The following is a 19,133-nucleotide window of genomic DNA, read 5'->3' on the forward strand; positions in this document are numbered from 1 at the left end:
GCTGATTTCACTGTGTACACCTTTGAATTTGTACAATGTGGCGGATGATTAATTAAGACTTTTTGCGTTTGTTTTTCAAAATGAATCCATCCTCGATGTATTTATAGTTATTAATATCTTAGTCTTGATAAAACAGCAGAGACCGTCTTCACTTCACTAAACACTAAACGATCTAAATTAATTATATTTCTATATAAAAAATTCAGTGAAAAATTTCAAAAAATATGAAATGAATTATAAAAATGGACCTGATCACAGATAGCGTCCTGCAAGAACTTCCAACAGAAAAAAACAGACTAATATTAGTTATAATTATGATAATTATATAAATAATTTTCAAAATTTGTGAAAGACACATATTTTTTCTTGTTTACTAACATATAGAAAATACATTATATCAAAAAACCAGATTAATATGGTCTACACCGTATCCAACCCGAGAATAATAGTAGTTTTATGGCGATTTTTAGTACGTCGTTGATTCTCGTTCTAAGAAAAGGTCTGAAGTTTTAAGAGAACTTCATTATCCTTTCGGAAATTCTACGATTTTTCTCGACAACTTTCTCCACGATTAGTTCCCACTACAAGAAAATCACTTCATTAGAAATATATACCGAAAAAAGATCCAAGCAATTCCGACAGAATATAATACGGCTTTTATCACATTTTACACAATCCTCAATTTCTTCTTCTTTATTATCATTTACAACTGAAATATGGAAATTGAACTAGAGATTTTTCGAAAGTAAAAATGTTTTTAACGATAGGTAAGGTAAAACACACACCTTGTGTCTGTCTTAGTAATTAGACACGAAATGCGACTTTCAAATAGACACAATCAACTAAAAAAAAACCACAACAAACGATTTAGAGTTCCACATCCACAAGAATCCAAGCAAATTCAACAGTTTGTCCAATGACATTACGAGGCTCAAGTCAAAAAACGTTCTATCGAAGAGAAACATCACACATTGAATTTATTTTTTGTTTCTTCACTCTATATATTTCCTAAATTCTGTATGAGCGTCTTAGAAATCCTTTGATGATTTGCTTATACTTCTGAGCAATTTTTCAATGTTGTTCTAATTGTATCATCAATCTTATAAATATTTTTTTTATAACAGATCTTCAGATGATTTATTTCACCCTACAAAATGCGTGGTAATAACGAATGAATAGTATGGTCCGAAATAAATCTATTGTTTGGCGATAAAAGATTGTATTTGCGTTTTTACCCACCAAAAATTTCCATAAATTCTGAATGACAAATTTTGACAGCGAACTTTTCTTGCGCCTGCAACAAAATCTGAAATAAATTTAAAATTTTGGGGGGGCGCCGGGTAGTGCATGCAACGAAATTTTTAGTAGTGTGCGGATGAGTTAATGAATATAAAGTCATGGTGGTCGCGCTCAATGTCACATGCAACAAAATTTGAAATTACGCACCGATTATTTATAATAAATATCCGATATTTGTATTTAAAAACATAATAATTTCAAGTATACGAATTGAATGCATAAATTGGAATCAACTGAAATGAAAAGCCATTGGAAGTGATTCTTTCCCACCAATTTCTATTATATCCAGAGCGTTCATACAGTAACGAAAACCACATTTTGAGTTCTGTTTAGTTGATAGATGAAATGTTGAATAGATATCTGAATATCAAAGAAACACATTCCTCACTTTAACCACAACATAGAAACCAATATTTTACAGCCCTGCACGCCCTTTTAAGGCCAAATGAAGATAAAACAACTGAATGTGATGATGTTACTGAAGAAATTATAAGAAAGTTCATATTTCTTTTGTTATAAGAATTGATGTGTTTGTTTCTGTACTTTCAGTCGATTAATTGTTCAACTCAACCCCAAATTAGGTAAAACTCAATTTAAAAAATTGTAGCTGGATGGATCGAGTCTTAAAATCTTGTCTATTCTTAACACTTTATCACAAAAAACTACTCCTGTTCTCAAACTCATCTGTGTACCAAACGGATTTAAGAAGTTAGAAGAAACAACTTCCAAGCTGTACCTATAGGGGCTGTTTTTACTACCGATTTGATATGCCTTATCGACATTTAACATAAAACTCTAATTATGAAATTGATAGATTTATAATTTCTTCTGGAAATTTATATTTTGTATTATCTTCTGCAATAATAGAATGTTACGTGGTTTGTTTTTTTTTTCACTTACACTACCGGTCAAAAGTTTCTGCCCGTCTTAAAATTTGCGGGATGTGTATGTAAATAAAAACATTCGATTTTGATATTCATAGTTTCCCTTAATATTTTTTCATAGTCTTATTTCTTCGAAATCCGTTCAATTTTCACCAAATACCTCAAACCATCTTTAAAATTTGATAGATTTAGAATTGTGTTGTGTTGTCATAACATACAAATTTTGTATCATTTTTCAACTTTTTCTGATTAGATTATTGCTCCACATCAATAAATGTTCTAATGATATAACATTTAATTATCGTTAAATTGTTTTACTTTATAAATCTCGATAGTAACTTTAGGTTTAGTTTATCTACTTTATCTCCAAGTTCCATAACAACTTTAACTCAAATTCTGACATCGTAATATCACTTCTATGTTTGTAGGGTGAAAGGTGTCAACTAAGATGATCTAGACGTACAAAGTTTCACGTTAAGTCTACCAATGAATAATTTTGTTATTATTATAGCTTATCTTGTTTCAATAAGATAAATTATTGATAACCACGATTGGAAATAATCTCATTATATTGCAGACAGTTCTATTTATAAAAAAAAGCTACTGACTTAATAAGTTTATATTTATGTCGCCAACAGATACAAAGAAACTGAAATTTCATAATGCTATAGTTAAATCAGAACTAAAAATTTGTTTCGTTTTTTTTAAGTCAAAAAATATGGGAAATTTCTTATTTTGATATATTAATACTTCTGATCGTTCTCGATTTTTAGGTCCATTCTGTTTTAAAACCAGTTTTTTTTAATAATTTTTGAAAGATTGATGAAAAATAATCGTTTAGACTTAATTAATTTAAAACAGAATAGATCTAAAATCAAGAAAGTTGAATGTTTCCTTTTAATTCTCCTTAGACTCCAATTCACTCATATCTCAATAAAAATGGATATCGGCCGGATTGAACAGCCGAAGATTATTATAAATTTTTTACTATACAGATTTACCCATATATCAAAATTAGAGTGAAACTTTCAATTTTTTTATCATTTTTTTGTGGTTAAAACTTATTTTCATTCGATCTTGTAGTTGTAGTCATATTATTATTAAAAACGTCTTTATTTTCTATTTTAATAAACCTCAAATTAAGAGGATTCATCAACAAAAACAAGATCTAAGAAGTAAAAAGGAATTTATTTCATTAAATAATTGCCTGGATGCCTAATTTGCTAAGAAACTTCTTAAAAAATAAGGAGGAAATGCAATTCCGATTTTTGTCTAATTTATCGCGTTTAATTTTGTAAACGCAAACGGCATACGAAACTTGAAGATATTTATGTTTGGACCTCGCTTTCTCCTCTAGTTCTCTTTTGAGAAATATCCTCCGATGACGCATATTAACTTCCTGAAGGATCCGTATTTATCCTTATATCCTTGACAGTTATAGTACAGGAATGTATCTCGATTTAATAGAATAACTGAAAAACTATTATAGATTGTTTATTTTTAAACATTATCAATAGAAAATAAACAAAATTTTTATAATTTAAAGCCACTTACCTCAAAAATTAGATAGATATTATTTAGTTCTATCACTATCACTATAACGCTGTATACTCCACTGAATTTGGATTGTTCACATTTTCAAAAACTTTGTATATGAATTTAATGTGAAAATCATAGTTTAGAACATAGATTTTGAGCTGTGTGGACCATGCCAACAGTTTTTGTCATTTATGTAGCTGAGTGACACTGAAAAATCAGTAAAAAAACTCCAATTGTAAGAAAAGCCTACGAAGTATATTTCGGATTAAAATCTAGCGATTAAGACGAAATTTGGGCTTAAAAATTACTCAAATGAGGTGAGAGTCTGAGTTAAACTGTGTTCTAATATCTCCACAGTCATTGGATCTGTAGCTTCTGACGCTCCTAGCATACCAGTACCTTAACCTCAAAAGATATATGATGAACCTGATAATTATGATAGACACGAACCAGAATCTATTCCAAGTTTTGAAGAGGAAGTCGTTTTCGAATGTAGTAGCATCAAGAACTAATTCATTGAGCTCTGAGTGACTGTCCAAAACTACTGGAATTTCGTTTGCAGCACTGAATCATTTTACAGAAAGATGTGAAAACTCACACGTGGTATTAGTTTATACAACTTCAATGTAATCCAACGGCTTTTAGCTGCCATTTTTAATTGAAGATTAGCCAGAAAAACGTTCTCAAGTAAATCAGCAAAAAATATAAGTGAGGCTTTTGAGTTTTGGTGTTCAAATACGTAATTTCTTACATTTTGAAATTATAATTCCAAGAATAGAGAAAAGAGCCTCAAAACAAATAATGTAGCAACTGTAAGTCTCGAGTTGTATTCTTGATATGCTTTTATATGATAAAACTAGCACAATAGACATGAAAAATTTCGGAAAGCGACAAAAAATTTCAAAAAACAGTGTTTCTTTTCAAAGTCATAGTACAGAAAATTTCGAAACATGTCATGTGTAATACGAGATAATTTCGAAACATTGATCAGAAACATCAACCAGAACGCTTGATGTTAATTGTATATCAAAATTTCTTATCCAAAATTGTTACGAAACTGAGTTCTCTAAAACAGTAACCACGAGATGGCGAAGTACTTTTTTGGATAGAAATATTGAAAATACGGAGCTTGATACAGTTGAGTCTTTTTGAGGATATTCAAAACTAGAAATAAATCAAGAATAATTCACCAAAATAATTGATTCAGGAACTTAGTGTCAAGTTTGGAAATACCCGTCTAGATATTGTTAAAAAAAAACATCATATTCTTTTGAATTATTAACAGCACTGTCTCAATAGTTGTTCTGAGGAATCAATTAATTTCAAAATTACACGAATTTAGAAAAAAACTAAAAAAAAGTCAAAAAACTTTTTCAAAAAGTATTAGCCAGTGAAGGTTTATTTAGAAAAGTCTTATGAATGATTTGTTTCAATTTCGGACTGGTTAAGTTATAGATCTTGTATGTAAGGTTCTATGGAGCTTTTTCCTGCGGTAATGGTAATCTCCAAGATTACCAATCTCAAGTGACGCTACTGATATACCATAACTTTCAAGTTCCAAGCACGGGTGGTATTTAAAGTGGTTTCGGAATTATTAAGACCAAATGATAATTCATTACGTAAACGGTCTACTCCTCCTATTCCCTTTCACTTGATTTATGTCCAAAAATAATCTAAATTAAATATTAAAATTTGAATTTTCCAAAAAGTTTACACCTAAAAGTTTTCATTTAACAGACAAATTCTTCTGGAGAATTCAAAACTTTCCGTAAGTTTCTGTTTTCATGGAAATTATTTGGACAGTATGATATACTATGACAAAATATAATATTTAGGGTTGATATGAACAGAAACTGATTTGGGGTTGGATTTTATTCAACTAATTCGAAATAACAACTGACTAAATTACTGGTCAATAAATATCTGACTTGAAACTTGTTGGATTATCAGTTATTTTTGAATCTGTATTTACACGAATTTCCGCATTCTTAATAACAAAAAAAATTATATATAAAAAATTAAATGTGAAAATATAAAAAATATAATATGAGAATTGTATAAAAATGAAAAATTTATTAAAAGAAACAAAAATAGGATGAAGGAAATCAAAAACACGAAACAGATGTGAAAAATGACGAGAAATATGTAGTATACACAAAGAAACAAGATAAAGACAAAATAGAAAGACAGGAAGAAACAGTAGAAGCAATTGTAGAAGATAAAACGTTAAAAGGAATCAAAAAACCAAAAATATAAAGAAATAATTCACTAAAGAAAAAGTGATAGAATTATAACGGATAGAAAAGAAGAAAGAACTACCCCACGACCAATCCCTTTAGGACAACCTTTTTTGACATCACTGGGTAAGCTGAGAGGCTTGTCTATGTGTTTGAATCTCGCTGGTGCTCTCCATCACGTTTAAATGGAGCAATTGATTGTCAAGACAGACAAAAAGCGTTTCTGGCTTTTTGTTTTGCGAGCAGATTAATTCATTCATTTCCTGGATAGCTGGACTTTGCAAGACTATAAGAAGTTATTGTGGCACAATTTGGTGAAAAAATGCTGAAAAATGACTTTTCCATCATCATACCTATTAGAAAAATGGTTACTATCATTTTGATAACACAAAAAACTCGTTTGAAAATAGACCAACGTGGAGATTTATTGACACAATTCACTGAAGTAGATTTGGCAAGTTCTTAGATCGATTCATTCAATTTTGATATTTCCATTTTGAGTGAGAAGTTTCTTGTCGAATTTATTGGGTCCTTAAGTTGGAATTGTCCGGTTACTGTTGAATTCTAAAATTCGCTTTCGATGTTCTCGTTTTATATAATTTTTTATTATAGCAGACGGTTTATTTTTATTGCTTCTTTTGAATAATTTTTAGAAACGTCTATTTATTTATTTGCTTTGTTCCTTTATTTTCGAGAAGTTTTAAGAATAATTTTGAGATATATAAGGAAATACAAAGTAAACGAAGAATTTAAATAAATTATTCAAGTTAGTTAAGTGATGGTGATAAGTGAATTATATAAATTAGTGTAGTTTAAATTAGTAAGAGGCAGTGGTTATTTATTCACCCAACGAATATAAATCTAAAATCCACCAATAGTTGGTTGTCTCAGCTCTTAAAATCGTAGTGTCTACATGAGTTTATACTTATTTTCATAAAAGTTTTACTAAAACCAAAAAAACTTCAAATATTCTAAATCAAATCATAATGGCCAAACCCAAACCAAGTTTAATATTGATTGTTGACTATCACAGAGTGAATTGTTCAGTTGTTACCTTTGGCAACAGTGGAAATTCACATCCGAAAACCTCATATTCTCTCTAGTTAGTTAACGATGAAAACTTCTCAATTTTATTAAATTGGTGTTATTTATATTTTCCACTAAAATTCCTCTTCAATTTTCTCTTTGAGTTTTTGCTCCACGTCTCGTTCTGTTTTTTGTCAACGATTATTTGTTAACTATTTATCCTTATTGTTATTTTGTGCATTCTTTTCCATATTATACTCGTTCATCTTAATTTTTTTTTCACATCATTCGTTTTCTCTCATGATTCCTAACATCGCCATTCATCATATCTTCTTCCTATAATTTACCAACGTCCTGTTTGAATTTTTTGATTCTGATTCTCACATTTTTTATTATTTGTTTTATTTTTACCATTAGCATGATCGCGTCTTCGCTATTCACAATACCTTTTAGCTTCCAGTTTGTTTCTTCATCCTTAACTCATAATATAAAACATTTATTAAGAACAATTATTAATTTTAAACTGAATAATGAAAAATTCGAATTGATTAAAACATTCTATATGCTTATAAATGATTTAAAGACCCCATTGCTCCATTCAAAAATCCTCATTCAACGGCCTTAAGAAGATTATTAATACAAAATGATAACTGATTGTTCTCTGCGACCGATTCCGCGAAGTCGAAGCGTCACATTTGTCGACCATCGTCTCCTTCATCTCCTCTGAACTTCGAAGGAATTAAGCCTGAATATGCAAACTTCTTTTTTTCTTCTCATCGTCATTATTTTATTTCTTCTTGATAGGTCGCTCTTTTCTCGAAAACGGACTCTATTCAAATTCAACTTTCGAATAATAGAGATAAAAAGTTTTAATTGTCTAGCGTTAAGTGAGGCTGCTCTCTCTATTGAAATTTGTTCAAATCCGATGGAAATTTCTTTGAAAACCCGATGTTGGTTGAGAATCACGGGAAATATATGGTGTTCGAGGGGGAGCGAAATGGCCGTCGAATTTTGTTTCGAAAAAAAAAATATCGGAAAGAAATTCTCTATCTTAATATTTTATTGAGTGCTTTGAAACGAGTTAACACCACAAACTTAATGGTAAACCTTGTACATGCGCTGCAGTTTCTTCCTCCTCTATGCACCAGGCGCATTCTGAATCATATATGTCGCCTCTGCGAAGATGGCGTCTTAGATGATAGAAGCATTTGATAAGCAGTTGTTTCCATACATCTTTGTAGAGACTGCTATGTAAGGGAACTTCTCAGAGCTGTGAAATTATCACGAAGAAACGAATTGAAACATAATATTATGATGTCTGCACTTCGTATACTGAAGAGTTTCTTCATGAAGAATCATGGATAAAATTTTGTATAAATCTTGGTAAAACTGACAAAAAGACTCACGACATGATCAAAGAAGTCTACTATGATGCTACAATGACTAGATGGAGTGTTTTTGAGTGGAACAAGCTGTTCTGAAAAGTTTGAATACGAGTGAAAGACGTTTTGGACGTCCTTCAACCTGCACAGTGATCCTAGTATGAGTGTCTGAATGATTGCTGATGAATTTAACAATCTTCAAACCCATTTCTTTTAGATCGTGGATCAAACGACAAACCGAAAAATCCCTGTCCAATAGTTGAACAGCATTTCGGTCCAGACATTCCAGAAACGTAGGAAAACTGAAAATCCAATTGGTAGCTTTCAGAACTGATTTTTCAAATAGAGGTGCTAAGGAAGTTTTTTATTACATTTTTTTGCTAGTGACTTATTCAATAAAGTCGTTAATCAAAATTCTACCTGGTGAAGATTCTTTCAGGTATCAAAGGATCACTGTTACTTCTACAGTAAATACAGGACGAAAATTTTTGTTGCACAAATGAAAAACGTTCATTCAAATGACCTGTTCGTCCAATATCAGGTCATAAATTTTTCAAATATCCCTCATATCATGATCCTGAAGTATGGACTAAAGAATTATAGGGTGGGATACTCTGTATACGAGGGATAATCAATCTTTAACAAAAATCTTCACTCGTTCTTATTTTTCTGAAAAATTCGAATTTGGATACATCTGTATCTCAACCAGAATTATTTTAAGTTTCCTTTTAGCATCCTGTAAATAAATGGTACGTACTTCACTGGTAAGTTGACGTCTGGTTTAATTTTCCCTGGAAAAGAGCATCCTTACTTCGACATTTATCAAAAACGTAGCACATGACACTTCAATAATGTAATTAAATCCGCAGAATGGCCGTTTTAGTTGAAATATCGTCTGGCATATTCTAATTTAAAATCGGCCGTTTCGCCCAAGAAAACGGTTCGCATTAAAAATTAATTATCCTCGAAATTTTACGATTTCCCGGGTAGAATTTTCTTATTATTAACTTGGAAACGGTATCTAATATTGGAAAATTTAGTAACTACTACTTATCTTATTTAGATCTAACCAAAGCAATCGATAATATCTCAAAATAAAAAAATGAAAATATCAAGTCGGCAGAATGATTTCAAGTTTTCCTTCCACTTCTTAAGGCTGCTGGCTTCGTAATATTAGCAGTAGTTACTTTAAAAAATTGAAAAAAATTTCTTTTCCAATAATTCTCCAGCACCATGTCAGCACTAAATATTCAGGTCTCTCGATTGGATCGGTCCATATTCTAGCATCTTATTCTGCTCATAATATTATTCGCGTTGCTATGTTAGCTTTGAATGATTTAAAACAAATTTTTTTCTAGCTTTTCCGGCAGCATCAATTGAGCATTATTCAGCAGTAAGCTATACTCACCAAAATCTCTTGACTTGGGACAAGTGCAATTCTAGCTTGATTTAGTTAACAGTTTCCTATCACATCATCTGTTTTCAGCACTGAATTAGCACTAAAAATTAGTGATTCTGCCGATTTGACCTTTCTAGATTTACATACGTTGAAACTGTGAATATTGTGAATAGTAATTTGTGATTTTTATACGGAATCAGAAGAAATTTACCCAAACCAAAGAAGCAATTTAATAATACTCACTTAATATTTTTTTTTTCAGAGAATACAGCAGCTTACCAACCGGAATTCGCCGAGCCCATAGTCAATATTTCAGTTCCTCTAGGAAGAGATGCTACATTTCGTTGTTTGGTACATCATCTAGGAGGATACAGGGTGAGTCGTAAATCTCCGATCTATACTGATTAATTTGAAGACATGTATCTGTTATTAATTTATCATTTTTCAAGTATTTTCTCCCACATACTTTTTTCTGTTATTATGTTTTTCGATTCTAATTATTACTTATCGTTATTTTAAATATATAGGAAGTTGATGCAAAATATAATTCTAATGAATGTTTCTATAGGCCAGGAGCGACTATTACCTGATGGTCAACAATCCGTAACTTTTACAGGGACAATCTGTACAATCTAAAAATAGCTGAAATGAATTTTTTGAACGATTTTTCAACAAATAGTCACTGTTTGTTCAATTCGATAAAATTTATGATTTAGGGCATTTGTACATTTTTAAACCGGTCGCCATAAAGAGTCATTCTGATGAAAATTATCATAAATCGTATTTATTTATTAAAAATACTTACAAAAGGTATTTAAATACAATCAAACATTCCTAATTAAACTGCATTCTATTGATTAGATTGTACAAGTTGTCCTTGTAAAAGTTACGGATTGTTAACCATTTGAGATGAGCCGTTTCTGGCGTTTAGAAAGTAGTTTTCAATTCGTCGAATATCATAATTTGATTGCTATCAAACAATCATCGACGTTCAGCTTCATTCATGTTCATACGACTTATAAAAGCAGAATTCCATTAGACGAAACGCTCTTAGAATAATATTTACTTAACTTTTTTTGGTTTCATAAATTGTTTTTCGACGTAAAATTTCAGATTCGAGTGTTTACAATTTCGGCAAAGTCATTTTTTCATCAAATAACTTTTTTATTAGGAACTTTGAAGATTTTTTTCAATTTCAAACAGGCCTTTGAGTCGCTCTACTGCTTTCCTCCATATATTTTTGTTCATGGCTGCTTCACGTCATTTCTCTATTCCTATCCTTTCCCTGGACGTCCTCTTGTCCTTTTAGCTCCTTCTCCCATTACCAAGTACCTTTTCACCAAACTGTCTTCGTCCATTCTATACACGGGATCTCTTTGATCTCTGCGTTAGTTCTTCTCCTGCACCTTGCAGGAAATTCTTATAAGGACCTTTCTCTCTTTCCCTCTCGGCTATATTCTGTCATTTAACTCTTTTGTTTTTCACTGTCACTTCCAGGTATTCGAAGTTCTGGACTTTATCAAACCTATGCTAATTTTTTTGCTCTGTCGTCACTTTCAAGTGGTTGCAGTTATTCAGATCCATTCTTTTGCTCATTTAATCGCTCTTTCCAAAGAGCAGGAACATAGATCCTTTTTCGTTTTACTTATAAGTATCACCTCAGGATCATCACCTGTTGATAGTGAGTCTCGAATCGAATATATACCAACAATAAAACAAAATCAAAACCTAAACTCAATATTCCATATTTTTTTTGTGATGAACAGTATTCCTGAAAAATTTGTATATATTTCCATTTACATTTTCCTTTAATGACCCTTATGATATTTTCGTTATTTCTCGTTTCTGTTTGTTGATATTTGAACAGTTTCCTTCGGTATGGGTCACGAGTTCGAGCTCTAACTCACAGCTGTGTATATTATAAATGGTCCCCAGTTTGTGGCGCTTCAGGACTATTTGTCATATCCACACTATTAGTACATCGAGTGAGCCTTGATGCCTGCCATCGTACTACACACTAAGATTTCTCTCGTTAAAAACAGGATAGTACAAAGGACAAAGGAGATTTTAGGATAACACATAAGTTAAAAACTATGATTACAACAATAAATACAAGAATGAAAATAATTTTGTAACATTTACTTTCGTTTTGGATCGAATAAATTCTTACGAATTATTTACTGACATATACTCGATAGTTTAACACGTTTTCTATGAAGCCTATTCTATAAATTATGTTTTTTTTGTTTTTACTATTTTTACAAACAAAATATCAATAGATAGATAGGTAGAATAAAAAACTGGTTTACATAACACTGCCCTGCATAAAAATAATCCCTGACATTTTTGACGATTCCTCGTAAATGACACAGCTGATTTCTTAACGAACATTGCACCTTACGGAACCGGCCTCTGCGAGAAAATTTTTCCCCTGATCATCAAGACATCGCTAAGACGGCGAAAAGATTTCCAGGAAAGTGTTTACACCTGATCCCATTCATCCCGTTAATCCCATTCCTTTTATAACGTCCAGAATGTAGGATTTTTCTAAGTTGATTGCGTCTCTGAACATTCTAAGGGATGTTTCCCCTGCCACGTTTTCCAGTACTATGTTCAGATGTGGGAGATTTGGAATCACTTCTAGTGCAGCTGTGAAAAAAAAACATCAAATGATGATCAGATGGTTTTTCCAAGGTCTCTATGAGTTAGCTGAACGTTAAACCCATAAAACACGATGGGATTCGAGGATTCGAGGCTTTTTTGTTCGATTATTTTATAAACAAAGGGAATATTATTCGTGAGACATCCTCCATATCACCTTCGTCTATATTATACTAAATAACGATGTCTACGGGACGTTAAAATATTAATATCCTGCAGGCGGTTGTGAAATGCATGCTGAGACCTCCGGCAATTTCAACTACGTCTCCTAGTGCAAAATTGAGAACCGGGTGCCGCTTAGGGGAGGAAACCGACTAATCGTCCACTTTCCCGTTCAATGATAGGTCTGCATGTTGAAATAGAGTTTATGGGGTAATAGAATACAACATTTGTTGTATATGATATTCAAATTAACATAAAACATAAGTTCAAAAAATAATTAGCATAAATCCTCCTAAGCATTTTTTGTTTTATGATATTTCTAGTAAGTATATACCAACGAAACATTTTCAATGTTGAAGAGAAAACAGCAGAATGTAGAAAAATTTTGAGTTTATTACATCAATGTCAATTCAAAAGTCTTGTACTTATAATAAAATTTCAATTGATCTTTTAATATTTTCAATAAAGTTTCTCTTCATATTTTTAAGTAATCTTCCATGCAAAATATTATACCAAGAACGCCTTGTGGATCTCCAAAAGAAGTCTATAAGATCGTGACAGGAGATGAATCATGGATGTATGCAGCTAAACAACAATCGATTGTGATTGAAAACGATCAAAATGCAACGAAAGTTGTTCGGTTTGGAAGCAAATGTTTTTTTCGGAATAACTGTTACTACCTGTAGAAATATCGTTTATGTATAGAAAACTAGCATTTGTTCACCAGAAGGTCAGGGAAACCAATCTCCATGACGACAATACGAGCCTCAAACATCAGCTCAAACAGAAACGTTTCTGAATAATGGAAACATCGAATTGGTGGGTCATCCACCGTATAGTCTTTATATGGTACCCAAGGATTTCTCCTTATTTCCACAGATTCAAAATCATAAACACCAATCGGAATGGAATTAGTTTAAATTCATATAAAAGTGTATTGATCTTAATTTTTAATATTTTGGAAAACGATGAAGCCATAAATATTTATCTATCTCAAAACTTAAGTAGCAACCCTCTTATACGAAAGTTTTTGCGTTATGGGTAATGCAGAATACTCAGATCGCATTTCTACAAATAAAAATCAAAATAAGAAATACTAATTAAACTAGTTTGAAGCTGTTCATTTAGTAAAATATTCTCAGTGCAAAATATTTTCCAGTTGAACTTTTGCATCAACCCCCGAAACATTTTAGAAGCTTAGTAGCTCAATAAAAAATCTTTTACTTCTTTAGAAAATTTCAAGCTCTGAATAGTCTTTGTTCGTTATTTCATTGTTATTATATAGTAACTTCAATTTTTGTTATTTGATCGTCTTTATTATATATGATTTCAATAGTTTCTTCGAAATTGATTCTACTTTCTAAATTATTTTCATTTTATCTGGTCCTCAAGATTTTTTTAGGTCTTCATCGCAGTGGAGTTGTTTACAATCAATCAATTATTTCAATATTCATATACTTCTTAATAGTTTCTCTTTCAGAAAAAATATCGGGACTCATTTTGTGTTCCGATACTTTTTTCGAATTCCACGTAGTTGTCGAGTTATTCGCGATTCAAAATGTTTTTGAATACATGAACCGATTTAACGGTGAAAATTTTGAGGTTAGAAAAAAATGCTTTAAGACTAATCTGTAGAGAATTTTGTGCTCTACAGTTTTGGGTCTGGTACTTCTTTTCGAATTCCACGTAGTTTTCGAATTATTCGCGATTCAAAATGTTTTTGAATACATGAATCGATTTAACGGTGAAAATTTTGACGTTAGAAAAAAATGCTTGAAGACTAATCGGTAGAGAATTTTGTGCTCTACAATTTTGGCTTCGGTACTTTTTTTCGAATTCCACGTAGTTTTTGAGTTATTCGCAAGTCGAAATATTTTTGAATGTATAAACATATTTTAAGGTGATAATTTTGAATTTAGAAACAAATATATGCGATACTTTTTTGTCTCTACATTTTTTGTTACGAATTCCTCATAATTTTCGAATTATTCGCGATTCAAAATTTTCTGCAGCGTCCAATTTCAAAAATCCGTCCCCATAATTTCGCTAGACTTGATCAGTATCCCGTAACCTCTCAAAATCTAGAAAATCAAAACCGCTCTATTTAATTAAAGGTCTTGGTTCAAAATCGCCTAATTTGCCTGTACTATTGTGGTTCTTTCGCATTTTCTATATACCTTCGTATAAATTCAACCTTTGTCATAAAATCTTGTTGTGGATTCTGATAATTTACTCACATTGCGATCTAAGTATAGTCTAAAACGTATTGTGGGTCATTATCTAACTGTCAAATTCATCTAAAATTTTGACATATTATATGAAACATGACCTTAACTAAGATCGTCGTAGTCGAAGTGTCCGTTTCGTATAAACTTCAAAGCTTGGATATTTTTGTTAAAAATGAACCGAATGTTCAAGATATAAATAACATTCTCCACCAGAACATTTTCTTACATACTTACCGCAAACAGTACAATTTCAAACCGCATTTCGCGAACCAGTTGTTTGTAATATTTGAGGTTGCTAGAGACAGACGGTTACGTCCCACTAAATTTCCTAAACGAAACTACAACCTTGCATCAGATAACTTCAAATGTGTCACAGTGAAACGTACTGGACATTGCTGTCGTATTATCTCACCAAGACCATCTTCATCTGGCTCAAACAATGAAAGATTAATGTAAATGAAGAAAAGTCCGACCATATTAACAACAGCACGTCAAATACCTAGGGATACATATGGAAGGTAGACTTGGCTGAAAAAGTTCCAGTCTAAAGTTTTTAGTAGTATTGTGAACGCCCCTTGGGATCAAATGGAAAGTATGAAAGACAAAATGTCCCATTTACCACAGAAATATGTTTTAAGGGTGAGCAATTATCCTAAAAATCAAAGCAAAGGATTCAATGGTGAAGACGATAATGAAAAATTAAAATTTGATGAATACGCTGGTTCCCAGAATCCAGTAGTGCCTTTGATATTACCTTGATGTTTTTATCACGATTTGTTCACATTATTTTTCTATAGAGCTAATTTCTAGAAAGGTATTTCTATTTATTTGTGTGTTTATTTACTAAAATTATCGAGAAATTCGTTTCGGGTATATAAAGGAGCTTGTTTAGCAACTGGAGTTTAGTAAGTGAAAGACAAAATTATCCCACCGTTGAAAAAGGACGTTCAAATATTTATTTGTTCTAAGTTACTGGAAATCTGGCTAAAAAGAGACAGAAAAAACATCGATTTATCACTCTCTACTCGTCATTAAAACCAAAACTTCTTCTTTGTCTTTCCCACTTTTCCGAAACGTTGAAAAACTATCAATACTTTATCATTGTCTAGATCAAGGTTTTCAACCTTTACCGACTCAGTTAACAGTTAGATCACCATCCCATTACACTTTGACGACCGTGTCACAGGCCATTTATTCTTCAATGTTTAAATTATAGATTTGTCAAAGCTTTTTGAATCGACATACCCACCGATTAAGCTTTGATGTAGCAAACTTCTTCAGTTGAATTCGCAACTCTTTTATACCTTCGTAAAATAACGTAGGTCGTCCTAGGTCATGGAAACAGTACGCAGAACATGTTTATGTATATTCATTTAGATATTGGGAATTTTTTCTCGTTTCAATGTAGATTATCATTATTTAAAAACTCAACCAAATATAATAAAACCCAATGAAATTCACGTTATTCAGAAACGCCTTTTCAAATTCCGAGTCTTTATGATTTTCATGACAAGCCATCCGATCATCTTATATTCTTTTCTCAATCTTTTAGTGACAGTAGCGACAGATGTCAACTCGCGTTTGGTATTCTCAAGGTGTACGAATGAACATATGGTCGAGAAATGTGCCACGAAAAATTATTTGGTACCAAAAACGAATGTGAGGTTTATATATTTGAGAAGTTAAGACTAGGTAATAGATATGTGGAAATTACAATTATTGAGGACCCTATTTTTATGTTTTTGTTTTGTTTTGTTCTCTAAATTTTTGACAAGCTTCTTCTATTTTCCTTCCCAAATATCTTTGTCACATATTATGTCCCTAAAAACCAATTTAATAATTCGTAAGTTAAATAAAGGACAACCTTGTATTTTACGATTTTATCGTACACTTGAGTCGAAAGGCTTTCCAAAGATAAGTTGCCTTTTAGCCTCCAGCGGCCCATGATGATGGCAATGAAGGGTAAAGGGTAGCGGTTATTCTTTTTCCGAAGGGCCTCTTATAACCGATAAGGGTCATGTTCGACAAACTGGACAATTTTATGAGCGATTGTTCCTCTTATGAATAAATTTATAGAGGGATATTCACCAGAGTTTCATGAGATATTGTTTTATCATCGTCATTTCTTTGTAACTTGATTTTTCTCAAGAAAAACTTCAAAAGAAAATATCGAAATCACTACTTTATATAAAAAACATTAGAAAATTATTTTTTAAGCAAAAATTATTCAGCAATTTCACCAAAAACACTATGATCAATTCCACCTTTCAAACAAAGTGATTACACGTGGAGAGCGACTTATCTTCCAGTCTAATGAAACAATTATTAACCCTTCGTCAAACTAGAATAAGTGAAAGATGAAAAATATTCAGTTTAATGGTAAATATCGTACTTTGAGTAAGGTCAACCCTTTGTCAGATTAGCTTGCTTGAAGGAAGCTTGATTCATATCCCGTACGGTATAAAAAATATCAGACCATACCGAGAATTAATTTATGTATATTTAATAAGTTTGTTGAGATCGAAGTAGAACAAAGTAAATGAATTAAGAGATATTCTATGGGGATGCATACGAAGAGGCAGTATTGTTGGTTTTCTAAAAATAGGTCACGCCATAACTCTGTTAAATTATAAAAACATTCGATAAATTCGAATCATCCTGTACATTATACCAAAACTCCGTCACAAAACGTATAATCTCAATGAAATTACTTAAAATTGACAAAAATATTGTCGAAATTCTGTTAAAAACGTAAAAAAAACTCAATGAATTTATAATATAACAAATTTCGATGTGAAAATCTCCAAATACTCGTAAGATTTTGTTAAAAACTTGAAGCTACTGTTTGATACGCCCTGTATATTTTTTCCGCCCATCCACCGACAAGCTGCGGTGTAGTCACGCGATAAGGATTGGCGCCATTTTATATGATTTCTATTCGTGAGGTGAATTAATTAAACACGGTCTCTTACGTTCCTAATTTATACTATATACTACACTCAATTAACTTATAATAATTCACTCATCACTATTACTTAATAACTAACTTTAATAATTTATTCAAATTTATTTATTATAAACTGAACTAACTGCGTTAAAAAAACTCGATATATAAACTATATATATAAACTAAACTATATATATATATATATATATATATATATAAACTAAACAAAACAATGTTAATAAACCACTTTCTATGAAAACTGATATAAAAACAAAGATCACACGAAATCCGGGTATTCCATTAAAGGCGGCGCCTTCGCCTTTACTTTATCCAAACAGAACCGGCTCCAGGGCGGAAATGAGTTCATATTCCCTTAAAAAGTTGATGGTTTTTCCGTTATTCAACAATTTAATGAAATTTTTATTTAACTTAACAATATAAACTTTTGATGACTGGCTTATATTTTATGACAGTTTTTGAACTGTTTGGATATATTTCTGAATCTGTTTTTTGCTTACAGGTGGGATGGGTGAAAGCGGACACTAAGGCTATCCAAGCCATCCACGATCACGTCATAACTCATAATCCTAGAGTCAGTGTGTCGCACAATGATCATATTACGTGGAATCTGCATATAAAGAATGTCCAAGAAGAAGATGGTGGACAATATATGTGCCAGATCAATACGGATCCAATGAAAAGTCAGGTTTGTCCGTTTTTTATTATTTTTAATCAAAAATGTACTACGTCAATTAGTTTTTTTTTTTCATCATATTTGAATTTCTGGATTGCGACATTTATAAATCAGGGTTTCTTCTTCTTCTGTACAACTTTTTAAGAAAATCTTCAATATCATTAGATACTACAATCTTATTTTGATTTATTTGTCTGCAATTTCATCCCTTATTCAAAATTTATTAATTCAGCAGTCTAATTTGTGTTCTTTGGTTTCTTTTGTACCAACAACTCTCTTTTATGATTTATTTTAAATTTGACCAAAGCTATTCGTTTTCTTTCTCTTAACTTCTCGACTAAACCATAATATTTTACTGAACTGATCCAATTTATATGATTCTTGATCTACGAAAGAGAAAAAATTTTTCTATACTTGCAATTGTCTCAATTGTGGTCGTTTTGGTTCCCAATTTTGAGAAAGGATCTACAAATTGACGTGTCATTAGTCCTTATTTCTCGAAATGACTCCTGTCTAGATCTTAAGACCTAGAACTCCCCCCGTATAAAGCATATCCAACTGTTTGGAAATAATGAAAAAATTACACATCTACAAATTTAGCTGGTTGCTATTCGTATTTTATCTTTTAATACGTGGATCGCTACATAAATTTTGAGATATGGCAACACCGATGTG

At 31.5% G+C, this 19,133-nt stretch overlaps 1 protein-coding gene across 2 annotated transcripts in view; it reads left to right on the forward strand.

Annotated features, from left to right (window-relative positions):
• LOC130893293 (lachesin-like) overlaps positions 1-19,133 on the forward strand; it is a 101,485-nt gene that overhangs the window by 56,702 nt on the left and 25,650 nt on the right. For both annotated transcript variants that reach the window (XM_057799276.1, XM_057799277.1), the window contains exons 3-4: positions 10,029-10,141; positions 18,285-18,470. In XM_057799276.1, the coding sequence (XP_057655259.1) occupies positions 10,029-10,141; positions 18,285-18,470 (299 nt within the window). The remainder of the gene's footprint in view (positions 1-10,028; positions 10,142-18,284; positions 18,471-19,133) is intronic.

Source organism: Diorhabda carinulata, chromosome 4, assembly GCF_026250575.1.
Source record: "Diorhabda carinulata isolate Delta chromosome 4, icDioCari1.1, whole genome shotgun sequence".
Lineage (NCBI taxonomy): Eukaryota > Metazoa > Arthropoda > Insecta > Coleoptera > Chrysomelidae > Diorhabda > Diorhabda carinulata.